Source organism: Catharus ustulatus, chromosome 6, assembly GCF_009819885.2.
Source record: "Catharus ustulatus isolate bCatUst1 chromosome 6, bCatUst1.pri.v2, whole genome shotgun sequence".
Lineage (NCBI taxonomy): Eukaryota > Metazoa > Chordata > Aves > Passeriformes > Turdidae > Catharus > Catharus ustulatus.
Genome location: NC_046226.1, coordinates 15,921,282 through 15,948,115, shown reverse-complemented (window position 1 = coordinate 15,948,115; position 26,834 = coordinate 15,921,282). Strand labels below are relative to the sequence as shown.

Below are 26,834 nucleotides of genomic sequence, written 5' to 3'. Positions count from 1 at the left end.
GTTCATTCCCCTCTGGGACCCCACTGTTACCAGCTGCAGGGGAATGGGATGGTGGAGCAGCGAGCATAGCAAGGCATGGGGAGCTCCTCCACCCCTGCCATGCGGTGCCCAAAGAGCCACATCTTGCATGGGAATCCTTCTGAGAGAAGATGGGCATGGCTGTAGCATAGGAGCTTGGAAAGAGCTTCTGCAGTGAGTGTGTTGGAGGTGTGTGGGTCTGTTATTCCCCCGGTAAACAGGCAAGTCACATCCACCCTCCCCAATCCAACCCACCTACTAGCCCTCAGGCCAGAGCACAGCCCAGGGTTCTGGAGCCCTTATGACTGGATGGAGGTCTCATAATACATGGCACGAGTTTCCCAGGCCTCTGAGGATATCCTCATTAATATCCTGAGATAACATTTGACTGCCAGGTACCTGTCACATATCTATCTCCCTATCTCTCCCTTTTTTCACCTTGGGAAACCAACTACCTTCTAGTGGGAGACAGCACCATGAAATGTGGTGTCCTGGACTGGGTTTAAAAGCTCAAGCACAGGAGGCAGTTTATTCCTGCAAAGAGAGACATGACCCCTTGGTGTGAATCTCTTTGAATAAGCTAGACAAAACCTCTCCCTGCACAGTCTCAGCTGCACAGAAGTGTCTGTGCAGAGGAGAGAGGCACACCTGCAAGTAGCAAATCAGCCACCGTGTTACAGCCCACTGTGGTGCCAACAGCTCTACAGCACATTCTGTTGCAGGTTGTCCTGACCCCAAGGTGTCCCTAGACCAGAAACAGCTCAGCCTGGGCACCACCACAGTCTGGCTCAGGCCAGACTGAGAGAAAAGGTGTGAATAGGGATAAGTGCACCAATACAGGGATCCTGAAGAGTCATCCCTGAGGCTGCTATCCAGACTTTCATATAATTGCGCAGTCTGCATCTTGGCTTCCACTGACGAAAATTGGATAAAAAGAAATAAAGTAAAATAACAGCCAGTAAAATACTTGTAAAACGTGACTGTTTTCATCCCTCAGTGCTCAGGCCTTTCATGCCTCATGTCAGTAGATTTTACTTGCAAAATGTCTTGGACTTCAGTTCCTGCTTTCCTCAGCGCACATCTGTGTTTGGTTCAGAGCTGGTAGTATCTCCCTGATGATGGGTGCACGGTCCTGTGCCCCTATCCAGTCTTCCCACCCCCCGGGTACTGGGGACTGGAGAACAGGAGCAAAGCTTCTTCAGCTGTGGGAGGCAGAGGGTGCTGGCTGGCATACAGCCTGCTGCCAGCTCTGTGTCATCAGTGCACACCAAGGGCAGCTCTTCTGCTCTCCTTTTCCTCCAGCTCTAGGTTTTACCGTGCTTTTAAGTAATTGTCACCCCTTAGGGACAAGCCTTCGAGAAGGCAGAGAGCTCGCATAACTCTGGATCAGTAAAGGAAGCAGCTCAATTAGCATTTCACACGCCTTTTCTTCCCTCTCTTCTTACCTTCCCTGCAGCGGGCATGCTTTCCCCTTAAAGGATTGTCCTGTTTCTGCTCCTTGCCAGCGTTGGCAGGGTGACAGTAGTCGAGTGTGCAAACTTGTGCTATTGTCCCCAGGCCAGGGGGAGTCATGGAGACCCACTAATATGACACAGGAAAATGTTTGCTGATGGCAATTCTATGGGCTTTGTCTAACTCTTTCTCCATCATGACGACTCGATTTAAGTCTCTAACTGTTTGACTACAGATGCAAGAGTACTATCCAACTCCATCCTTTTGTTCGGGTAGTTTGAATGGGTAATTCAGCTTTTGTGTAACTCAATTGAGGGGGCAAACATAAAGACAAGATTCTTGAGCGCTCAAGCTCCCTTTCCATGGATATCTGCACATCTCTTTAGAGATCTGTTCCTTTCCTACCTTTTTCTGACATCATCCTCTCCTTAAAAAAAAAAAAAATGCTCTGATGGGGAACAGTTAAAAGTAGGCTAGTCCAGTCCCCCGTATTATATTGTCCTGCGCCAATGAAGCATGTTTAGTATCAGCCCCCAGACAGCTTTGGAGAATGAAGAGAAAAGGGTGTCTAAACTTTCCTAACTGATCTTCAGCATTTTTGCTTTGGATTGTGTAATTTTTAAATGAAAGGTTTCCATCGGGGTGAAGAGGATAGGGAGAATGGTAGAAATCATGGGGAAATGATTGTATTTATTAGCTGTCTTTCTACGGCTGTCCCCATGGAGACAATTTGTGATGGCAAAGAATGCAAGGAGGGGAGGCTGATGCCTGATTGGGATGCTTTGTATTTGGCAAAGTGGCTTCTGATTGGCCTGGGAGAGCCCCGAACTCGCTGGAGTCGATATTCATTCAGCTTGCTCAAGTGCTTGCTAAACTACATCCAAACAGTGGCGGGCCCCGGCTGCCTCCGCCGAGGTTGGCGGTGTGTAACCTGCCTAACGAGATTAGCGGGGAAGGGGCTCTCTCTGCTCTGCAGCCACGCCGCCGCCAGCACCGGTGAGAAAAGCGGCCGCACGCCGGGTGAGTGTCCGTGCTTGCTTACAGGGCGGCCACCCGGCTCTGTGCACCTCAGCGCTCTGTAACAAGATTAGGCGCTGTGGTGAGCTGGCCGGCAGTGGGGAGCCAGCCCGCAGTGGAGAGCCGGCCGGCAGTGGAGAGCCGGCAGGCAGTGCGGAGCTGGCCGGCAGTGGAGAGCCGGCCGGCAGTGGTGAGCTGGCTGGCAGTGGAAAGCCGGCAGGCAGTGGTGAGCCGGCAGTGAGTGGAGAGCCGGCCAGTGCGAGCCGGGTGTGCCGGGCAGCAGTGCGGGGCGCTGGGCTGCGGGCACGCCTCCGCCCCGACGGCAGCTTCCCTGCACGGCAGCGAGCCGACCGACGGCTCGTTTGCGTGGCTGAGGGGTTTGACATGTCCCCCTACCCTTCCTCCATCTGCTTAGTGCTATTTGAACCAAAGCTTCTTGCTTACAAGTCTGCCCGTCATGTTTCGCAGGTTTGCCAAGGTTTTGTCTGAAGAAGGATTATAAACTTTTCATGGGAAACTCTGCACGGTGCGTTCAGTGAGATGGCATCAGACAGCGAGGTAAAAACTCTGCTGAACTTCGTTAACCTGGCTTCGAGCGACATCAAAGCGGCTCTGGATAAATCAGCTCCTTGTCGCCGGTCAGTTGACCACAGAAAATACCTGCAGAAGCAGCTCAAGCGGTTTTCTCAGAAGTACTCACGGATCCCCCGGTGTCACCCCAGCAAAGCCCCCGAGTGCGGCTGGCGCAGGGCGGCGGAGGACCGGGCCCGCGGCGCCCAGCCCGAGGCACCTGAGCCCAGCTCCCACGGCGGGGCTGCCGCCGAGAAGGTGATGCAGACAGCCGAGGCAGAGGAGAGCCTCACCGGGGAACGCGTTTTGCAGGAACAAAAAGCCGAGGCTGCCCGACCGGACCAGGTGCCCATGAGGAAGCGACAGCTCCCCGCCTCCTTCTGGGAAGAGCCACGGCCGGCCCAGAGCCTGACGGCCAGAGCCTTTCCTGCCAGCCCCGAGGGGCTCCAAGTGGCCAGAGACCCTCCTCCTTACGAGGGGAAGAAAAGCAGAAGGAGCCCGGACGCTGCAGGTCCGGAGAGCCCTCCTGACACCGCGCCCCATGCCGGGGAGAAGGAGCCCGGCGGGGCCCTCTCGGGCCGAGTGGGCGCTTGGACCTGCTGCCCCTTCCCCTGCCCCGGGCCGGGCGTGTACCAGCCCCCGCTGCCCCCGTCGCCCTTCCCGGGGCTGGGGCTGTGGAGGAAGAGTGCGGCCATGCTGCCGGCGGAGGTGCCGCACTTCGGCAAGGAGGCCGATGGCCCGGGGCAGAAACTCTACAGGCCCATGGTTCTGAAACCCATCCCCACCAAGCCCGCCATCCCCCCACCCATCTTCAATGTTTTTGGCTATCTTTAGCGGGGCGGGTGTCGGAGTCATGCCGACCACGACAGCCCCCGAGGGGGATTTACAAGGCCCGGCCAGCTCTGGGCCCGGGCTGCTGGCAGCGCAGGGCAGGAGGCCGGCGATCACACCTCGTGGGCGGGCTGGAGGGAACGGTAACTGCTGGGAGCGTACCGGGGCTGCTCTCTGCCCTCCGTGCCCGGTACATCGGGAATAAACTTGCCAAGCCGGTGGCACGGAGCATGAGGCACACCGGGGCTCTTTCATCGACGGGCATTCTGTGAGCCGCGGCGAGCGGGGCTGCGGGCCATTCACAGCCGCACTTGTAACACCTAGGAGACCTCCTCCACGTGGGAACATCTTCCTGGGGCTGCCCTGCGGCAGCAACGGTGAAATGGAATGAATTAAATGCATTCAAAGAGTTTTTGTACTTTAAAGCAATTCCAGAGAAGTCAAGATATTCAGGTCATTTCGTTTTGTATGCGAGAGACTGGAAGGATGGTATTTGATAATCACTCGTGATTGATTTAAGCTCTTGCTGTATGTAAATACTGAGAGAATTAAAAGAAAAAAAAATAAGAGAAGAAATAAGGTAATTTTATTTTGGTGATGCTGCAAATGCAGTCTTAGTTTTGCCCCACTTTTTGGGTAGACATGGGTTTGATTTGCAACTGGTGGGGAGATACAAGGGTGGAAATCTCTGCCTATACAGGTTGATATAAATCAGAAGTAATTCTTTCAGGGCTAGGATATTAGCTAGTGCAAAGCTAGTGCAACTGGAAGCAGGATGAATTTCCACATCAGGAATTGCTCTGCATCAACAGAATAAATGAGGAATCTTATCAGTTTAATACAAAACCATTAGGAGTGATGGAAGAAAAAAGTAAAAAGACTGCCTTGATTTCTGGCTGAGAGATATCTTTTATTTTGCCTGATTTTAAGATGTTATCACAACACTTGGCTGTAAATGTTTTGCCTAGTATTTTTCTAATTTTTGAAACAAAATGGCATTGGAGAATTTATTAGGAAGCGTTTTTAAGTTAGGTTTCTTTTAAACCCATGGAGAAAGTGGTACTGTGACACAGAGCATGAGATATGAGAGGTTTAATACTGCAGGTGTATGTATCTATTCGGCTATACTGGAGTAAATCACTGAAGTCGAGAGAAGTACATTTTGGGCCAAAGAATGGACACCTGTGATCTCCAGAGCCTGAACCTGCTGTTGCTGAAGCTAATGGGAACTTCTCCCAGGACTTAATAAAAAGTGGCTTTGATTGGTTTGATCTATGACTAGCATAGCTCTCTATGATTCCTGATGTCTCTACAAGGGGAAAACCAGAAAATGCTTTATTTGAGCGCATTGTAGTAATTAAAAAAAATTAATCTATAACAATTATAGAGTATCATTTGGTATCTTCTGATGTCCTTGGTGCTAATAATGCCAAGGGATTTGATCCCTCTATGGGCCATTCATTAAGAGTTGGACTTGGTGATCCTTGTGGTTCCCTTCCAACTTAAAATATTTTGTGATTCTGCTCCCAGGCTAGAAGTGGTTGACTCTTTCCTCAAACCTCACGTATCCCACCAGTGTTCACTTTTATGGAAACAATGTCTGTAATGTGTTTGTAGTGCAGGTGAACAATAGAAACAGAGATGGCTTTCATTGCTTTCTCCCTGCTACGGCACTTGATATGTATCAAGCCAGTATAGACTGTAGGAGAGAGAGCAAGAAATGTCTTTGGTAGCATGTACCTGCAACTAAATGCAAGGTACGAGGTGCTAAAGAGCTAATCTGGGGGTTAAAAACATCAGGTTAGCTGTTGATCCAGAAGTGAAGATAGGAACATACAGTAATTTCACGATTATAAAGCCGCACCATTTTGACTAAAATTTTGGTCCGAACCCGGCAGTGCGGCTTATAATCAGGTGCGGCTTATATATGGACAAAGAACAAAAAGTTGCTGTTTTAGTTTGGAGGACAGGTGTCTGCTGAGAAAGGCAGGAGCTTCTCTCTGAAATGGAGAATGTAAACCCCCTCTCTCCAAATTATTATAATTTGGAAATCAAGGGGCTTTCAGGAAAAAATATGGAAATTAGGAATAACAGTTCTTTTCGAGGGAAATCAAAATAGAAATATAGTACTACAAAGAAACAAACTCCAAACCCTGACAAAGTCAGAGTACAACCTGACACCCTGTCAGGCAGGGTGTTGGCAGCAGTCCCATTAAATGGTGGCTGCATCCTCCTGCAGTGACAGATGTGATTCAGTTGGAGCAGTGCTCCTGTACAAGGTGCAGTTTCCCTCTGGAGGTCCAGTGGTAAAGTGGAGAAATCCGGTTTTCCTCTGGAGTCCAGTGGAGAAAGGGGCTCCCTTAGTGTCCCAAAGCCTCTGGTTTTATCTTGGTAAGAAATGTTGGGCTCTTCCCCCTGGCTGGAGCAACTTCCAATGGGATGCAGTAATTTTATCAGTCCCACAGTGGGACTCAATGGCCATTAGCAGACAATGACTGGCTGGAGGAAGGATGGAGGGTGCAAAGATAAAGAACAATGGCCTGCCTGGTTTCAATGGATGGCCCATTAGCAGATTATCTGTCGTTGAGATAAGGATCACTGCTCCCACCCTCAACAGATGGTGATAGAACAGATACCTTTTATCACACTTTGTATTGTAACATGCGGCTTATAATCAGGTGCGGCTTATATATGGACAAAAAACCAAAAAGTTGCTGAAACCCAGAAGTGCGGCTTATACTCAGTGCGGCTTATAATCGTGAAATTACTGTACTTAGATGCTTTTCCCTTTTTTTGGAAAAAATCCATGAGGAAACTTTCTCTCCTCAAAAGGAATGTAACAGAAACCAGAGCCGTTGAAGTTAAAGGCAGGAGAACAAGGGCTTTTAATTTACAGACCTGTAGGTAAGGAATTTTTTTCCATGGAAATGGGGGGCTTTTCTCATATCAAGAGCTCTGTTTCACTCCTGTAATGCAGATGCAGCCAGATGCTGAACTCTGTCTCAGAACTGTCAGTGCAGAGCAGCCTCCTTGGTATTGGTCTGGACTTCCATTCAGGTGGCCAGACCAAGTAATGGAATGAACTACTGGTATTGCAGTAGTTGCTGGGCTCAAGTGGTTCCTCCTTGAGTTCATTAGGGAAATTTCAAAGTCCTGTGAATCACACCAGAATAAATTTCTATAAAAATTAAAATACTTGGGGAAAGTGGATAGCCTCTGTATAAATTTTATTTCTGAAGAAATCCAGAGAAACAGGAGTTGAAACCAAGTTTCTATCTTTTGAATAGTTTTCTTTTTTCCTTCTTTTAAATTCTTTCTTATTTGAATGTATATTGCTGCACATTTTTCTTGTGGTAGAATAGTGTGTTTTAAAGTTGTGATGAAGGATTGAATCAGACCATTCTAAATGACCTCTGACTCAAATATTTATGCTCCTATACTCAGATTTAAACTAATGTTACTTTTTCAAAATCCATTGTGACATGGAAGCTCCCCCCCAGCCCAAGGCAGGCAGTGGCCCTTGCTGGGGCTTTGAACTGGAGCAGCAGTGAAGTAAAACACAAATGAACAGAAGACAATTGTTAAGTATATTCAAAATCCCTGAATGGGGTTGTATGAGCCTTTCCAAAAGGTTTGCAAATAATTGCAACTCTGTCTTCTCTCTAGCAATACTTACTGTTCTCTCATCCTTGAGATTACAACAGAAGTATTAATTGTTCAAGCTTGGGTTGATTCAGAATTTTCCTGGATGTTTTTGTGTTTGGCTGGTCAATGATTGATGTTGCTATTCAGGACAGCTGATAGTCCTTAAGAGTCTACTTGTTTATTCATACTTTTTTTGAAAAATGGAAACATAACATTTGAGAGCTGCTATTTACTAGAACAGTGCGGATTTAAACTTTTAAAAACACCATAGCTTTTATAAATAATGAGAAGGGAGAGGTAAATGAAAATACTTTCATACAAAATGAAATAAAAAAATCCAAAAAGTGCACAAGAACATCAAGTGAATTGCACGGTGCAGTAAAAAAAAAAGTACAGTAACCTGGTCATGAAATATTCCTAGAACATTTCACATAAAGTCATTGTCTCTGAAGGAGTCTTAACTATCACACTCAGTAAAACAAGTTGCTTTACCTTGCACTAGAATTACTTATCTCTTGCAAAGCCTGGCTTGCCTGGGTTTTAGATTTTTCTTTTCACAGTAACTTGTAGGTAGATGCATTAAAGGCACATTTAATTTGTGCAGATTCAGTATTGTGCACAAAATAGTGTGTCAGTGACTGGAGTGGAGAGGTAGTGGGCTCCATTTCAGTGCAAATAAATGTAAACTGAGTGTGTGAAGCTTTGCTTTAAAGATCAAGCAGATAGGACTCAATAACATTGTGATTACTAGACTCCCCCTCTAACAGATAGACTCTTCTCACCTCAGTTTCTGTGTGCAGCATGCACTTATCCTTCCCACAGCTGTGTTATGTTCCCATCAGACCAGTGCTCTCTGGCTCAGTGACTCCTGCTCAGGACAGATCGTTTACAGCAACCAGGACATGGGTCTCCCAATAGAAATGAAGGTCTCTTGGTTGAGAGAAGAAATGGGCTTTCCATATTTATCCCATTCAAACCCAGTTTCATCTTCTCCAAGGACATAAAAGGAAATTACTAATTGTGGACACAGACATGTTGGCTCAGGGGAAATTCCCAGTTTGGGATACTTGTGAAATTCCACTTCTGGAGTTATCCATGTACTTGGTGATTGTGAACCCTTCTACCTGCCAGAGTCTTCAAGGCTGTCACTGCACACCAAACTCTGAAGTGGTCTCCACCAAGCTCTGTCTGTATCCATCACCCTCTACAACTCTGCTTACTTGATTTCAAGGACTTCTGATTGATATCAGTGTAAGATCCAGACCTCTGTTGCTCAGCCCCAGAAAGTGAGAGATGCATGAACTCCATGATTTTCTATCTCTCCAGGTACTGCTTACCAATACTGGCAGAACTGATATAGTCATTTTTTTGTTCTTTTTCTCTCCACCCAGTGTATTTCTAACCTGAACCAGTTCCCTGTTCACAATGCAGGAGACGAGGGAGTAGATCTTAAACTGGCAGTAAAGGAAGTTACTGAATGAAATTTCACCAGCTGAGGAATCTTACCTGACTTTCCAAAGCTTTATGAGACCAGTGTTCAGTGTGAATTGAAACTCGTTGGTTTTTCAATTTTTGCATTTACAAAGGGGACAGCAATGGACAGAGTAAGCAATCCTGTGACCAATCCTGTTTCTGCTCACATCCTGTCCCATGAGTGATGAACACATATCACACAAAGTCGTCACAGTCTGTGTGCCCAGACAGATTGTATTACTTGTATTTGTGCAACACACTTTAGTCCTGTGTTAAGGTATAAAACTCCACACAAATAAAACTCAGTGCAATGTATTTTCCCTACTTAGATTTCTGTCGTATTCCATGGATGGTATGCAGACCAACAAACATAACCAGACCTGTAAAGTCTCTGGTGGGGATCCAACCAGACCATGGTGCACAGCTCCTCTGTCACCTAAGGTAAGGAGTGCGCTTCTAGCATAAGATCTGCGAAGATATAGTTCCAAACTACTTTCTTCCATTCTTTCTTAGATGCCTAGTGAGGAATAAAGCAGTCATCAAAGCAGTTCAGCAAGTCACACCTGTCAAGTGATCTGTAGTCACTGCCAATAACTGTTCATGGGCTCCTTGGCCTCCCCAGCTGTGAGGGAATGTGACTTGTTAAAAACTTCAATAAAAGAATTTCACGGACAATTATAGTGGTTGAGCAGATAGATGGTGACTTGTTAAGCTGCCATAAATCAGTTGTGGATCTGAGCTCTAAATAGGTGACCTAATTTTCAAAGAAGCTGAGATAATAACTTTCATCAGTGTCAAAGGAAGCTAATAGATACTTCAAACTTCCAAAGTCAGAAAATTCAGGACTAAATTCTGAGATTTTTAATCTGCTTCAGTAATATCTGATACTGAATATGATTCCCCTGGTGTAAGTGGAACAACACCTGGTGCAAGCAACTTGGCATTATTTAGGCACCTGAATAAGGATTCGAAAACTTAATTCTGGGTATTCATTTACATAAATTTTGCAGTTTGAATTCCATAATTTTGAAGTAATTTCTCTTACTTTCCATCGTGGTATTGTTACAGCCACAGAGGTCCAAGGAGGTTGGAGAGGCTTAGCTTTGTAGAGATAAGATCTTCTGGGGGAGCAAGAGAATAAGTTGGTTTAGCAGTGTTGCCTCTCTCCTTCACATCACTCTCTGTTCCTGCTTCTCTAGGGCTTTGTTCTGTTCTGACACCAGCTTCATGTAAGCATAAACCTACTGTTTACAGTGCAGCTACTTCTAATTTACACCAAAAAGAGAAAAAGAAAAATAAAAAGCTCAGTGTTGCTTTAAAATCCCCGGTCTAGGAAATTCTCTCAAGCAAAATTTCACTTCCTATTGCAAATATAATACAGAATGAACTGTATTCACTATGTGCAAATATAATTCTTCCCTTCACCTTAAATAAATCTTTCATTGACTTTTAAAGGATTCAGCATTTCTGGATTTTAGTCTATTAAAGAGTTCTGAGATTTGAAAATTCAGAAATCAAGTACTCAATAAGAAAGTTACAAAAAAAGAAGAAAAAGTGTTAGCAAGGTGGTGTCAAAATATCAGAAAATTAGCAACCAACACACATAGCAGAAATCCAAACAACAGAATAGAAACTACAATAAAAATCTCAGTCAGTGAAGGTAATGTGATTGTTTTCCCAAATACGTTGACTCTTGACAAGTTCTGAATTGTGACCACGCAAGGATGCTAAGCTCCACCACAGCTTCAGGACACTTGAGTTCCTCACTGATACTTGCTTCAGCACTACTCATTTGTCAGTGTTGGCTTTCCTTTCTTCTTCTTTGCAGACTAAGGTCTGAGGTGAATCGTGTGTGTTTTCTCTTGAAAAACCTAACAGCAATCTCCTATGTTAGCTGTCTCCTCCGTTTTCTTCTCACTCATCCTTCAAAAGCACATTTCTCTTAGATTAGTGATGGGAGGGTGCTTGACCAAGCCAGCAGCAATTCCTGCCTGGCGTGCACCTGTGCCACGGTGGTGACGCCGGGTGCCACGCTGGGAGGCTGCTGCATGTCCAGTGTGCTGGGGGTCACTGTGAGTAATCGTGCTGTAAGTACCGGATCAGTCTGTCTGGGAGGGGCAGCGTGTCAAGGAGTTTAATGCGGTTTCTTCCAACCAGGCTCCGCACCTTGATGCGGCAAAGGTGGGAAAGAGGTCGTGGAGGTTCTGAAAGACAGGCGGGTCAGAAACATGAGCAGAACAGGTTTTAACTCGAGGGACTTGAGCTCAGCTTAGGCAGGACAGTGTCAGGAGGAAAATGGGAGAAGGAAGAATGAAAAAAGGTTTTTTTACTGTAATGAAGGTATAATATGTCTAGGATTGGTAGCAGATCATCTATTCTGAGGCATGACATGGGGAAGGGTGTGGGGCTGGAGAATGGGGTGCTGTACCCATCTCAGCTGTAGCAATGGGCTTTCTAGGAGGATTTAAACAAGACACTTCAAAGTGTTCAGCCTTCCCACTGAGAATAAATGCAATAGGTACCAAATTTAGCTTGGTGCCAGAAAACTGATTCTGATAATATCTATGAAAGACTTTTTCCTGAGGGGAAAGTATATTAGGAGAGTAGAATATTAATAAAGGCTTTAAAGGCCACTGGTGCTTGCTAGGCTGCTGTGGAGATGGCTGTGCTTCCCACGTGTCCTGATCTGACTGAACCTCAGCGACATCCAAAAGGGGTTTTCTGCACTGCTGTGCTCATTCCCCTGGGTCAGATCGATGGCTGGTGTGCATTTCACACCCCAGGACCAGTGACACCCCAGAAATTTCTGACCCTCATACCTGGTCAGTCATAGCAGTGAAATCCTTTCAAGTTTATGGGATGAATACTAAGAGATGGTGACAGAGGTTTTGAATCCAACAGTGGGACTATTTGTGCAAGATTCTCTTCTGGTAGACCATACCTGCTTTTTCTTTAATGACAGCCCAGTCCTCATAGCTGTCAATATGCTCCTTGAGCCGGGAACAGAGCTGCACGTTACCCACATAATCCAGAAGAACATCGATGATCGGCCCAGCCCAGCGACTTATCTCTGGAGTAGACACCATTTCACAAAACTTCAAGGAAAAACAGATTGACTACCATCAGTGGGACATAAATGCACTTGTAGAAACAGCAATTGTAATAGCCTGACAGCTTTGATGGTACCCCCCTTCTAGCAGCTGTGAGGGCAATCACCAGTTTCCCTTCAGAAATGCTATTCCCTTCAGCTGAAGCCTATTCTTTTCCAGCTGAGGGTAGAACCCCCTCTTTGCAATCACAGGATGACACAAATCCCTGGTGAAGTCCTAGCTCTGAGGCATGGAATAATGCTGAATTGTCTACAAGTCCAAAGATCCTACTTCTGCAGAAATGCAAGGGCAGAGGAACTTTGCCCCAAGGTAGTCAGGGGCTGCTGAAAGGTCCATGCAGTCTGGATCCCTGTGACCTGGCATGCTGGGTCCTTTTTCTTCTTGGCTGGGGTTCTGGGGCAAAAAGAAATCTTAGGGAAAGAGGGAGATTCAGAAGAGTGGAGCACCTCCTGATTCCTGTGAACCTGCTAGTATCTGCAGCTTTGGGGGACCAAACATCCTACTAGGAACAAGTCTGGAGAAATCTCTGCACAGATGAATCCCAGGCTGTTTTACTCACTCATGTGAGAACTATCTTTGGCCTAACAGAGGGATGCCTTCCTTACTCAGTCCTGGATCATGCAAATTTTCTATTGTCTCCAGAGTAAGCTACAGAGTACCCAAATCCATTTCATGCAGGGCTTCTTATGGAGATACAGAAGAATAGACTTAAGGACCTGACTTTAAGCAGTCTCATTTAAAAAAATCTGACCACTTTAATCTAAATATCTAAATTATACCAGTCAGTTTTATCTGTGGCTCTTAGGGTTCTGCATATGATGAAGATATCTGTGGATGTAATCTGCATGCAAGCAGTCAGGAAGTTTAACATGAATTAAGTCATGCTGTGTGGATAAGAACTCAGGCACATGGCCATACCCTATTGAATGATGGTGGCTGAAACACCATCCATCAACCTAGTCACTCAGACTGTCTGCAAACACCTTCTAAGCAAGCCCACACTGAACAGGAAAGAAAATGTACCAGCTTAAAGGTCTCTCAGTTTAAATTCCTGTAACTAGATCAAATTTGATTATTCATGCATGAGTCCTAACTCAGAATCATTAAACTCTTGTGTGGATACTCTTACTCAGAAGTAAAATTATGTTAGTTCACCTAGTAAAATAGAGCTGCAGAAAATAAGGTTATTTTGTTCAAGGTGAGAGCATTCACAGAGGTGTTTACTAATCTTCTGACTCCTGTTTTTCACTGAACATCACCATGTAATGTTTCCCAGGATGGCTAGAGACAGTAATGTCAGAAGGACCGTGGTGGACAACCCGGGGTTTCTGGGCTGCCTGTAGAAGTGCAGTTTTGTATATCTGGCTGGCACTCCCCAGTGCCTGTGTCACTGCTGTGACTGGGCTCCTGCACCACCACCTCCCTGCAGTAACTGCTTTAGTAGAGTTGAAATGAAGACACATGCAGATCCATGAAACACTGGATCTTACTTGCTCTCTTCTTGTCTCCACCAGAGACCTTGCCTGCCTTTTTCTCCCTTCCCTGTTCACAAGCTCGGCTTACAAAAGTATCTTCTGGAATAAACACATTTCAAAACACGTTGTAGGAAAATAAGCATAGCAAAATAAAGGAAAATAATGCGAAAGTGCAACACCAGGCAGTGGGATTGACTCGGGGCCAAGGTGGCTCTGAGCCTGCGTTCTCGGCAGAAACCCGAATGCCCTCTCGTGGCAGCACGGTACTGCTGCCCCTGCACACCTTCCCTGGATCAACAGCAGCTCTGGAAATGTGGGGGGAGTCAGCAACCATTTTTCTGTGTTCACTTTCTCCAGGACACATTAATTTAGTAGCATCAGTTATGATTTATATTTGTGCATTTTCCAAATCCAGTTACAGTACTTCGTGGCCTTTATAAAGTCTAATAATTCAGATTTATTACCCTGATGTAATCGTATACAAGAAAATAGAAAAAGAACATCCTTTGTGTGGAGAAGGCTGTAGTTTCATAAGATCTTCTGTATTTCAGAATATAAACCATTTCATAGCTATGTATCATGAAGCTACCACATCAACCTCTCTTTTATTAGCCAAAATCCTAGGAGTGAAAGCAAATTGAAAGCAATATTAGAGGGAAGGTATTACCTTTTTATTTTTTTTCCCCTGCATTCATCTGTCTTCATTGCTTTCTCTCTGGGCACAGATAAAATTCTAGATAGGTTTTGCTATCTCTGCCTCATGTGATGGGATCTTTGAGGCATTGACTCTTGTGAGTGACCTAGTATTTTCTTAGGCAATAGTGTCAGGTAAGATCCAGAAGGAATTGGTTTTGAGTGGCTAGGACACTGTAGAGGGCTACAGATAAACCCTCTTTACTTATCTTTGAGTTCCATCTTTCTGTTCACTCAATGTGCTACCATATCACAGATCAAGAACTAGAGATTATAATTTTACAACTTTTTCTTTGACAAAAAAATATGGTATCCTGGAGGAATTTTGTTGTGACAAAGGCTCTTGAGGGTAAAGCCCTGTTTAGGATAAGAGATTATTGTGATGGACTCTTAAAATTCTCTCTATAAGATTTTGGTTGTATTTTTTTCTCTGATATATGTTACTGGAGAGTAAAGTCTTTTGGAAGACACGACTGATAAAAAGATCAAGATTTCCTAGGATCTTTTAATGTTTTCCTTTATTCTTTCCACCACCAAAGAACATCTATTGGTAACCATACCTTTGGGATTCTTCTGAATCCCTCAAACCACACTTAAACTAGCTAGAAGCTGATTGATTTCTTCCCTGATTCTTTGCAAAACAGAAAAAGTGTCATGTTGAGATTTCATTTCTGTGTAGCATGTTGAAAGACAGCAAATTTTGAGTGGAGCATTAGGTTTTGAGATACATTGGAAGGAGAGAACATACAAAAATCAGAAAAAAGTATAATCTGAGATTCTGCAAAGTCCTTTAAGGGACTGAGAGTCACATTCCAGCCCAATGGAAGGTGAGCTCACCTGCATTTTAAAAAGGATTGCAAAGATACATGTATAAAAATGTAGGTATCTAAAGCCTACATGTGGCTTTGAAAGTAGGAAATCATGGACCTAAATCTCCTAATCTCTTGTGAAAATTTCAAATATAACTCAGTCACATAGCTAATGTAATAATTTACGCTCTCTCTCTGTGATTGCTTATCCAGTAGACTCAGAAATTACAGTTGTTCACATTCACTAGTTTACCCTCACAGAGTGGAGCTCTAGACTGTTTTCATGTAACCAGTAGCTAACATTCTGTATCAGACTAAACAAATCCTGCAGGGCAAGTTGAAAAAGAAGGTTTCTACCATCCATATGCTACATCCGTATGTTTTTCAGGAAAATATGCCTCACTCCTGGCACCTCAGGTCCAGAGGAAAAGAGCATTCTAGAACTGTTGGTAAGACTGTCAAGATGGCTACAATTCACTGTAAATTCAAGCTATGGCCACAGAGGCTGTTGGCAACCTTCCTGCAGTCATTGGACATAAACTCGGAATGTTTGGGAGTTTTTCTGTAAATAAAGTAGGGATAGTGGCATTTTCTCTCACGAAGAAGTTGGAAGAAAAAATACACCAAAGTTGTCAGAACCCACTGGTACAGAAGTCCTGTAGGTAGACTAGGCAGTGCTTACCTGTACTACAGTTGGCTCCCTGTTCACCTGAGGATCATTAAGTCTTTCCCGCCTGTAATTCAGTGCAGGGTGTGGGCCATTTCCATACTGACACTCAAAACAGGAGCCAGCGTCACAGCCCAGATCCAGGAGATACTTCAGCACAGAAAGGTACTTCATTGAAAACATGATGGTAGCTGGAAATGTGGTGGGATGACTCGATATATAGGCATCAATGTTTGCCCCATGGTCAAGAAGCAGTTTCATGGTCGTCAGGCAGCCATGGCGGATGGAGATGAGTAATGGGTTGATGAGGTCAACATTGGGGCTGGCTCCGGCCTGCAGCAGCAGCTCAGTGGCGTAGATATTGTTGTTAAAAACAGCAAAATAGAGTGGGGTGGTGCGTCTGTCCTCGTAAAGGCAGGAGCGTTCATCAGAGAGGGCAGCGTTGACATCGTAGCCAGCATCGATCAGCTCTTCCAGGATATCGTCATTGTTGCGTTCGGCCGCTAAGTGCAGGGGGCTGATGCCGCTGCGCTTGACACGGGTGCGGCTGGTCACGGGGATCAGCATGGAGACAATCCTGCCAGGAGAAGACTCAGTGAGCACCAGGGAGCTCCAGGGCATCTACAACCCTACAGCAAGTCATAGCTTTATGGTTGTACCCCTGCCGCAGAGCCCGCTAACTCAGGCACAGGAACAATTCATAGAAACCAGAGTGCAAACCTCAAACCTGTCAGCAACTCCCTGTGCACCTACCTTGCCAAAAATGTGAGTTGTGTGACCTTCCCCTTTCATGGAGAAACACTTTTTTTTGAGATTATCACCCAGTTTCTGTGATGCAGCGGGGCAGCTATGGGGCAGTTACAATGGAAGAGATAACATGCTAGCACTCACCCACTCTTAGATTCCATAGCCCAAATGGCAGACAACCAGCCAGGAACTACCAGATATTCTGCACCTTCATCATCACACTGTGGGTAGGACTGGAAGAAAAGGTGCACAACCTCCAGCCTGAGGTGCCAGCAGAGAGAATGTATCTCCCCTTCACAGGGTTTGCTTTTCTGCTCTGCAGAGAAAGTGCTGGCAGGTCTTGTGGGTCACAGCCACAGCAATAGGCTTGACACCAGACAGGGGGTGAAACCCCATGTTTACAAGACTGAGCTAGGACAAACAACAGATTTTGTTCCCAGGCCTTCCCTATTAGATTTTATAATTCAGTTATTACTCTCCATTGATCCCTATCCTCAGGCCTTCACTGTGCAGCTTTTGGCTATGGCAGATTCATGGGGCTACCAATGTCCATCCCAGATCATGGGGAGCCAAAAAGACAATCAGCAAAAGGGAGAAGAAGAAGTAAAAATATTTTCCAGGCTGGTTTCCATGTTTCAGCTGAGGGAGAAAAAATGTGCAGCATAGTCCTAAACCCCAGTAATGAGGGATGACTATTGGAAAACGTTATGTGGCCTTAAACACAACAACATAAATCAAGCTGCTCTAACATGTAATATGAATTTCAAGTATTGGGTGCACAAAAGCCCTGCAGTCACAAATCCATCATCATTTTTATGCTTGCACAGGTGCCAACGGAGCTGCATGACCAACCTCATGGGTTAAACCTTCATTTCCTGCTCATAAAGTTGGGTGATATAGCCGAGGCTCTAGGTTGATTTTGTAGATATAGACAAATCACTCAAGCTACTTTCAGAAAGAGCCTAGGGATCATCCAACCTGAGTCTGCCTGCTGTGTTGGGGGTGCCCACACTCCCTTTGCAATGTCTGTGTTGAGGGGGATACCTTAAATAGGAACTTGTGTGAGCTGGGAAGCCAAGCATCTTCTCTGCCTCTTTTCCTCCCATGCAGAGTTTACCTAGCAGTAAATAGCTCTGGTGACACACAAACATGCAAATCTCAGTTTCCTACCATGTAGTGTGTCTCTTTTAAAATGCTGCATATCTTCAGCTTAACTGCAATGGCTGGTCCCAACACTGGGCCCTCAAACATGTATTTACATAATGAACTAAGCCAGTAAAACCTTTGTGATGATCTCGTGATCCTGTGAAAGACTGAGCCTCCAACACTCCCAGGAGCTGAAATAAGAATTGAAGATGCATAGTATTTTACAGGATTCTGCTCCTATTTACATGATGGACTGTTGATGTCTCCAAGTTACTTCTACATCTCATTTTTAAACAAAAAGGCTTTTTAAATTATGTAAATATCTTGGGAAATTAAGCACTTTTTTTTCCTCCAAGCAGTTGCACTAATTTTCTAGCACTGTGACACTTGCCAGGGAGCAGGAGGTTTGGGTGCTGGTGAGCTGGCAACTTCCCACCCTCAGCAAATGTTCTGTAAGAGCCTAATAACAAAAAGGGCACAGAGCACTGTGAGGACACTACGCCAAGTACCAGCATTACTCATCCCATGATCAAATGTTTTGAAGATTTAAGGGTCTGTTTTGTTCTTTCCCTCCAGCATATGTGCTTCAGCCAGCTCTTCACATCTGAGTTAAAGAGGCACTGCATCATTTCTAACTGCTAGAGAAACCTGAACCTTGCTGCATGGGTGGCATGCTGAGGCTCTGCATCCAAATGCTGCAGTGTCCTAGAGCTCAGTACAGTCCCTGTACCCCACATTTATTTTGGTATGACAAGCAGGAAGCATCAAATTTTTTGTGTGGCTTGAACCTGTGTCTCTTTCTCACCCTCCAAAGTGGGTCAGTTCAGTAATATGGTGCCTCTGGAGCATTTCCTCTTTTTCTGGAGGGAGAATGCAACTCAAGTGAAGGCAGCCAAGGCCAGACAAGTGAGACCATATCCCATGTCTGTCACAGGGATGAGCTTCATGTACAGTTTTTAAATAGTGCCAAGATTTCCCTAATCCCTGACACCTGGTTCTGTGCTTTCTATTTCTTAGAGGTTTTATGGAGGAGGAGGCAGAGCATCCTTAGTATGAGCATGCCAAGAGTTTACTGACTTGTATTTACTTAATAAATCTCCACACTTCACAAAGTCTTCCCTTCTCAACATCTCACTTCTAAGGGGGAAAGAGTTAAATGACTGCTTGTGATTATACTACAGCTTATGAGATGACCCTTTTGAATTTCAGGTCAGTATTGACAAGGTGTCATTTAAAATAAACAAACACCAAGCAACAAGAGTTGGCAGTTGAGCCCTGGGACCACATTCTTGGCTTTTTGATGGTAGGGAACCTTCGTGCTTTGGCAAAAAGTTGAAGTGTGGAATTCTTGCAGAATTACGTACTAAATCTGCAGGAATACAGAGGTCACCATGAAGGGTGTTATTTTACTGAATACCAGAGGAATTAAGAATGATCAACCAAATGGGCTAAAGTTTTGTCATTTAGATAAATATTTATAAGAGAATACATTTTTCTTTTGTCTTTCTTTTCTACTTAGTTTGAAGTAGTTGTGCACAAAATTTGTGCTCAGTCTTCTACAAGTGAAGGAATGCAGAGTTTGAACTGAATTTGGGTCTCATTTGTGCTGCTGGTTGTTGGGAATAATAGATATGAGCCCTGAATCAGGCCCTTGCTTTCATAACCCAGAGGTGAATGCAGGTTGTGGAGTTTCCATGTAAATTTTTTCAGGTCAGTGTGTGAGACTGCTGAGGGGAGGGAAAGATTCAGAGAGCTGGCCCATACTCTATATACAAACTGGATTCAGATCAATTTACTGTCCTTTTGGATAAACTTTTTAGAACTTGAACAACTGAAGCTGAGTTCTCTCACACAAGAAAATGACTTTATTGCTCAAAGCCTGAAGAAAATTTTGAATCATACTTGTTAGTGCAGGGTATTCATGTACATGGTGTAAGTGTATAAACCTGTTACCTAAGTTGACACTGAGCTGCCCTCTAGAATATACACAAAGAACCAGACCTACTCCAACTACAGAAAATTATTATCCTCAGGTCTATCAAAGTGATTTGAGAAGCTTAATTGGCATTCCCAAGCAAATCTAAATGCTAAAAAAAACTTTATGGGAAGGTGTTTAAAGCTTTTATTCCTCAGATATTGTGAAATATGTAGGAATCCACTTGAGCAGTTCTGTGCAAGGAAAGCTGTGCAAAGAAACAGGCACTGCAGTTGGACAGACACTCTCATTTGCCTGTTGTAGAAATATTTTGGTAGAAAATGTGACAGTCAGAAGAGTCTTCTGCAGTCACCAAAGGGGTCTGTTACTGCAATGAAAAATTAGCTGTGGGTCACTCACTGTTCCATCAGTGAGGGATTAAAGGCAGGAACTAAAACTTGCTCTAGGAGTGCTGTGGAGTTCAGGCTCAGAAGCACACTGCAATGTCCCAGGTTACTACTCACATGACAGTGCAACATCCCATTCCCAGACAGCATCTTCTAAATTGACATACTTTATCACAGACTATAGTTTGTCACTTTCCTAGAAAAATCTCTGTTTCAGAGAACTGGTAATTCTACCTGATTTCTGCTTATTTTTTCCACTAGTTACTGTTCTCCCTGCTTACAAAATATGCTTAGCTCCATCCCAAACACATCTAATTTTAGAAGGAAAGCAGTGGGTCTTTTTATGAATTTGTCTGTTATGATTAAGAGTTATTTAATCACTCACTAATAAAATACATTTTCCAGACCATGAGAAATTCTTGTCCTTCTTTTCTGAAGCCTTTACAATTTCCTGAAAGGCTTTTGAAAGGAAGGATATCAGAACTGGACACCATATTCTAGTATTCTAGCTACAATCTCACTAATGCTCTAGAGATTCACTTAACCACTTGCTGCTGTCAGCAACTGAATTATTGCTTTTAAAACCTGAACACACCAGAGATGAATCCAGCATCTTCTGCTTGTGCAGAAGAATCACAATGGGCCCACATAGGAAAATGATTGCAAACCATGCTGCAAAAGCTATTAAGGACTAAGACTCCCCACCAACACTTTTTCTATTATATTTCAAGAATATTTTGAGGACTTCAGTTTAATCCACTTCCAAGATATGTGATGTTATTTAGCTGTAATAAGTGATGTCTTGGTAAAATTAAAGGAATCTTTTATCCCACATTCCTGCTCACCCCATCCCACCCCAACCTCCCAACACACTCTCCAGTGTATGGTTTCTAGCCTGAGCTCTGCAAGCAGGAAGCCCACTTCTCAGCTGGTATCTGCCTTGCTTGCATTGCTCAGAATTAGTTCTGGGACATTACATTCTCCTTTTTGTAAGGACTTGGGATTCTTGTCTCAAAGATGAAACCATGAAGCTAACCAACTTACTCGCAAATGCCTTTTTTGGCTGCTATGTGAAGAGGTAACAGGCCATCCTTATTGGCTTTGTTGGCATCTGCTCCTTGGGACAAAAGAAACTCCACAATAGGCACATGTCCATTTTTACAGGCTTCATAAAGAGCAGAGGCCTTGTCACTGGCTTGTGTATTTATATCAGCACCTAGGAAGAAAGAAAACCTTTTAGCACCAAAAGGTTGAAATTAGATGGGAGGAACATACTCTGAATGAACATTTATATTTCCATGACACTGGAGCTATGAAGTGTGCTGGATGGGAATGTGAACACAGTCATCAGAGGTGGCACAGTCATATCAGTTATACACCTCTATATCATAGATTTACATTGGTTTATAATATGATGGGAATTTTATGAGGGACAGTTTATCATGGGTGGCAACTATTAGATGCCAATCATGAATCCAGGCCCCATTCAGCTCAAAGGTAAAAAAAAAAGTAAAATTAAATGGGCTATTCGTTATATGGCATGGCCTTTTCTTCAAACACACTAATTCCATTAACATTTATGTGTTTACACTATGTGTATGTACTATTCCTGAGCAGGAGTTTGGACTAGATTATCTCAATAACCGCTCTCCAAAATTCTATGAATATCTATTTATGCTATATGTTTATTTATATTTATCATTGATACTGTATATAGTCACACTTTAAGCATTACACAGATTTATAGCATTTATACTAATTTTTAACTTTAGTATGTATCCAGGCTAAAATAATACTCTATAAAATGACATCTGCATGGTGTTGATTAACAATTCTAAACAGGTTTTATTTGGGAGTGCCTTAATCAATGAATATTGCATTTCAAATCTCAGAACCTGAGGCCATATTTCTTCACTTCATGAGGGTTGGAGTTAGGCTTCAAATAGTAAGTTTTACTACAAAAAAAAGATAAATATTATCAATGAACTACTAGATTATTTGGGAATTTCTTTCTTGAGCTCTAATGTGCATTTTGCTTAATAAATAGCATGCAAGTATAAAAATAAATAACATGCAAGTATAAAGACAGTATTTTTTCACCATAAACAATACAGAATCTAGCTTTTTCTGTTACAGATATTTAAGGCCCTTAAGCCTGGGTTTTGGCTGTCATGTACTTTACCATGGTTCTCAGGAAGGCTGCTCTGTGTGTATCCTAAATGGGAATGACAGTTCACTGGAGTTTTGCTTCTAAACGCCAATAAAGAAACAGATCAGTCTTCTGTTTGATCATGAAAACTCCCTGCCAATGAGAACATTTCCCTGGGCTCTCACCCTAAACTGAAACATCTGTGTTGTTTTTGGCCCTTTGAAGATGTTGTAGCTGGAAATATCAAGAGAATTATAGCGACAAAACATAACACAGGACTACGTTCCTAATTAGAAAGAAACCCTTTTTATGATAAAAATTGTTCATCATAAACAATGAATGAGGAGATTTTCAGGGCTTGAAACAATTGGACAGTTTTATTGGATTTTTTTCTTGTGTATTTTTCTCAAAATTGAACATTAAGGAAATCTTATTATCTATCTAATTTGAAACACAAATTACCTTCTGGCTTAGTTTCTTAAGTCATAGGCAGCATGATGGACTAACTGGTCATACAAAACTTTCTTGACAAGACTGGCTGGGCAGCAGAACACATTTTTTGTTTCCCAACTCTCATATCTTTCTTAATCGTATGATTTTTTTCCAAAAGTTTTTCTTATCTTTATCACTGTTAAGATCTTGTTTTGCAAGTGCAGGACCCAAGTCTTACCTACATTGAAGACATTAGTCCATTGTGAAAAAAAAATATGCCTCAGAATAGCAGTGAAGTGTATTGTGCTTATTGTAAAGCTGTTTTACATGAGTGGAGCAGTAAAAGATAAGTTTAGTGTAAATTAAAATTTAATCTGTTTATATGTTTGAACATTTACACATAGGGAGTGTGAGTCTGCTTCTATTTGATACAAACCCATAAACTCTACAGTAGTACTTTATCTATTTTCAGAGGATACATTACGAGGACAGCCAACCTTGCCCGTCACTGCACATGTTTGTGAGCTGAAGCTCAACTTCTGCCATCTCTTACCACCTACAGCTGTCTTTTATGACTGACGGGATTTTAGGCTACATGTGTGCAGCAACGTGGGTTTAGAAAGCTGTTAGGATATTCAGTCAGACAGCACCATGTCCCAAAGTGGGTGACCATGAATGAATGCTGAAGAAGCACATGTGTCTAGACCATGCTCTGTGAATGACCCTATCCAGTTCCACCATCAGGAGCAACGGGGTTTTAGTGCCTCTGCAGGCTTGGCCTTGCCTCCAGAAGCAGAAAAACTGAGCCAGGAAGACAGGAAGAATTACTAGAAAACTCTGAATTAAGAATTAAATGAATAGATGCATGTAAAGCTGTACTCACCACATCTTGCAAGGTATCTCAAAGCTTCCAACTGCCCACTCTCAGCTGCCACAAATAAGGAGGTGATCCCGTAGGCATTTGCTGACTCAATCTTGGCACCCCCTTTCACAAGGATGTCGATGATCTCCAGGTCGTTTCGGGAGACAGCCTCATGGAGAGCGGTCCATCCTCGATTGCAGCGATGGTTGGTGTCTGCATTGTACTGCACCAGCAGTCTTGCAGCCTCTGCATTCTTGCGCTCACAAGCTGTTTTAGAGAAAAGGGAAGGGATTAGGACAGGCTGTTGAAAATATTCTGGGTGTTGTGTATCCGTTTTGTGCAGTCCAAGGCAATATAATACAAGTAGGCCACAGTAGGACCAAAGATCCATTTAGGTCTACATGAGAGCAAAGGCTGCTGCAAGTGACATTGTCTGAGGCTCAGAAGGGATGTGGCAGTGAAGCCAGTCTTCAGCTGGACCTGGCTGAGTGTCCTGTGCAGGGCTTGTGCCAGGTCTGGTACTGGGGGTAATCTGGCCCAGCACGTTTGTACCGACAGGAAACGCAGGGACACAGTGAGGTGATGATGTGCAGGAATTAGTCTATGAAGAACAAATATGTTACAGAAATGTGAACATGATCTGAACACGTTCTTTCCAAATTTTGTGCAGACTGACTCTTTATCTTACTGCCGTGGACTGCAGACAAAGCTCCACGTAGACAAGAAAATAAAAAAAGCTCAAATCAACAGTTGTGTGAGTCAGCAGCACTTTCTCAATTTATAGTTCAATTTATAGCTCAGGACCATCCTGGACTAAAGATAGTTTCTTAATAATTAATAAAATTTTGTTGATTTTTATTCTACCAATTTGTCCCATAGCTTTTTGAATCCCAAATCATGAGGCTTTTCATGGACCTTAATGGCAGGACTCCAACCTAAAGGTACCTAGGATGAGTAGCTACATTGAAAATCCCCAATTAGCATCTGTTGTACAATGTACAGAAGAGAAGCATATTTCATAGCAATTTTTTTAAAGTGTCTTTTTCTCACAGAGGTCCCACCTTTTAGTTCTGATTCTTCCCTTGCAATACCTCCATGGTGTTCTCCCCCACAAACAGGTGTCACTCATATACTGAAAGCAAGTATGTAATTAGACATTTCTGTAATTATCTGTCCATAGCTCTGCAGAGTTTAATTTGCTTACTTATGAGGGATGACTATTTTTTGTGACAGCTTTTTTAATTCTTCTTTGTTGTTGTTGTTGTAGGATAGTGTAGAAGATACTGCATCAAGGCTAGCCTATTCTTACTAACAGTTATTCTCTGGCTAAAGGGTGTTTTCAAATCATTATTGTTGTGGTTATTATTACTATGAGCACTACTACAACTACAACTACAACCACTACTGTGTGTTTAATGCACAGCTGAACAGCTTTTTCCTGGTCAAATAAAAGTCAGAATTTTAAAACAAAAGCATTTTAAAAGCAGGTCTAATGCTAGGCATCCAAAGTCGGAGGCAAGATTGGTGTTTTAACCTGTAATATGTGTTTTTAATGTTTTAGAGTGCTAAAAACTGTCATGGTGGGAGCAGAGGAGGCTGGACATGAAGATGTGAGAGGTCTCCTCTGAATGTTTGTGATATCATGGATATATTGCTAGCCTGCTAAAAGAAGAAAGTGTTCTCTCCAGCTAGCATCAAAGTAATATGTCTGTGTTAAATACTTTATCTCCCTCACTGAATTATTTGTAATTTTATGACTCTCCCATAGCACACAGCCTGGCCTGACCCACACAGTGAATCACTGGCATGTCTACAGCTACTGTACTTGCACATCTAACAAACAGCTACTCAGGTCCTACTGTTCAACAGAGCACAGGTCATCCCTCACTGCCCAATTTTCTGTAATTTGGGACATTTTACAGGCAGCCCGTGCTTAGGGCCCCACTGAGAATCTCACCCCTCACCCTCAGCACCCCATCACAGCCTGCACCCTGCAGGACAGCTGCTATTCCTGTCTCTCTTGAGGACAAGATAAAAAGCCATGGCATGGCAGGTCAGGCATAGGAGATAGAGGACTACACCAGGGAAGCAGAAAACAAGAGTTAATCACTGACTTTCAGCACTTTCAGCACCAAGAGATTTCAGATCCCAAGTGATCCTGCAGTTCTGCCTTGGTGGTGCCAGAAGAGCTTGACACCTCTGCAAAAGCAGCTTCTCACCTTTGTAGAGGGGTGTTTCCCTGGCCTTGTTGGAGATGTCGGGCTCAGCCCCAGCCTGCAGCAGGGTGAGCAGGCAGTCCAGGTTGCCCCGGCTGGTGGCCAGGTACAGAGCTGTCTCCTCGTTGAGGGTGCGCTGGTCGATGGTGCCTGGGTACGCTGGGAAGGGATGGAGAGCCCAAAGTCATTGTGGCAGGGAGAGCACAAATAACTGCACCACCACCCTTCTAAATCCTTGAGGGTTTAAGTTTTTATTGTTTATTTGTTTCCATAAGCACTGTATGTTAGGAATATACTATAATGTTTTTATAACTCAGGTTGTGTATCAAAACTGGTCTTCAGTTTAGATTAAAATATTCAACTTTGGCCAGTAGTGATGCAGAAAGCTGTTGAGCTGAGTTGTTCTTCAGCTGCAGCTTGAAAACAAACTATAGTAATTAACTTCAAGCACCACAAAGAGATACTGGGTTGGATTTCCCCCCAGGGGAAAGTGGGGTTATTCCTGTCAGCTTGCAGCAGCCAAGCAGCTCATAACAGGAGAGAGCTCAGCTTCAAGGCCTGAGCATGAGAAATCCAGGGCTTGGCAGAATCTGTCCTGTATAACTTTCTCCCACATATCCTAACTTTTAGAGGCTTCAGTCTGGAAACCTACTTCCCAAGAAAAGGTGAAATTAATATACAGGCAGGGAGGTTGGAAAGAAGCTTCATACACAGCTCAAGGCTAGGATTGAAATACTGCTAATTTGGCCTTTTAGTTTATTAATGTTCTTATTTTCCCTTTTGTAATTAGTTAGTTTTAATTTCACTGACCTTTTTGCAACAGGCTCAGGCATCCCACTTGGCCATAGTATGCAGCTTCGTGGAGGGGTATCCAGCCATCCTTATTAGGTACAGAAAGGTTTTTTCCTGATTTCATCATGTTGCTTACTGCGTTTTCATCTCCGTCCCTGATTGCTGCCACTACAGGGTCAATTTCTCTTTAAAACAAAATAAAAACTTGGCTATTACTTCATTACTGAGAAGCTTTCTGCAGCAACATCACTGGTTTTTTTGCACAAAATACTGAACCCCTGCAGCCTATATAGCACACATTAGTACAGAGAGATACCATAGAGCCTGTAAAGGTAAAATTTGTTTTCTCTATTTTTGTCACTGTCAGCAAATCAGAAGAATCACTGTCTGGAGATACTGATTGCTCTC

General features: G+C 43.6%; 2 protein-coding genes across 3 annotated transcripts in view; one reads left to right on the top strand and one right to left on the bottom strand.

Annotated features, from left to right (window-relative positions):
• The first annotated feature begins 2,333 nt into the window (after nt 1–2,333).
• Nucleotides 2,334–5,772, top strand: FAM181A (family with sequence similarity 181 member A). 2 transcript variants are annotated; one of them, XM_033063852.1, is made up of 2 exons: nt 2,334–2,466; nt 2,956–5,772. In XM_033063852.1, the coding sequence occupies exon 2, from the start codon at nt 3,028–3,030 to the stop codon at nt 3,889–3,891; it is 864 nt and encodes a 287-aa protein (XP_032919743.1). In that variant the 5' UTR covers nt 2,334–2,466; nt 2,956–3,027; the 3' UTR covers nt 3,892–5,772. The 2 variants fall into 2 exon arrangements, with proteins under 2 accessions (XP_032919743.1, XP_032919742.1); XM_033063851.1 differs by having other exon boundaries at nt 2,334–2,490.
• Nucleotides 5,773–7,689: 1,917 nt separating this feature from the next.
• ASB2 (ankyrin repeat and SOCS box containing 2) overlaps nt 7,690–26,834 on the bottom strand; it is a 31,313-nt gene continuing 12,168 nt past the window's right edge. The window contains exons 4-10 of the mRNA XM_033063850.1: nt 26,445–26,611; nt 25,638–25,793; nt 23,440–23,685; nt 21,020–21,191; nt 15,776–16,337; nt 11,948–12,101; nt 7,690–11,210 (exon numbers count right to left, since the gene is read on the bottom strand). Of these exons, the coding sequence (XP_032919741.1) occupies nt 11,074–11,210; nt 11,948–12,101; nt 15,776–16,337; nt 21,020–21,191; nt 23,440–23,685; nt 25,638–25,793; nt 26,445–26,611 (1,594 nt within the window). The 3' untranslated portion in view covers nt 7,690–11,073. The remainder of the gene's footprint in view (nt 11,211–11,947; nt 12,102–15,775; nt 16,338–21,019; nt 21,192–23,439; nt 23,686–25,637; nt 25,794–26,444; nt 26,612–26,834) is intronic.

Bases quoted from the DNA above. Each gene is read 5' to 3' on its own strand.
- FAM181A (XM_033063852.1), top strand. From the start codon at position 3,028: ATGGCATCAGACAGCGAGGTAAAAACTCTGCTGAACTTCGTTAACCTG.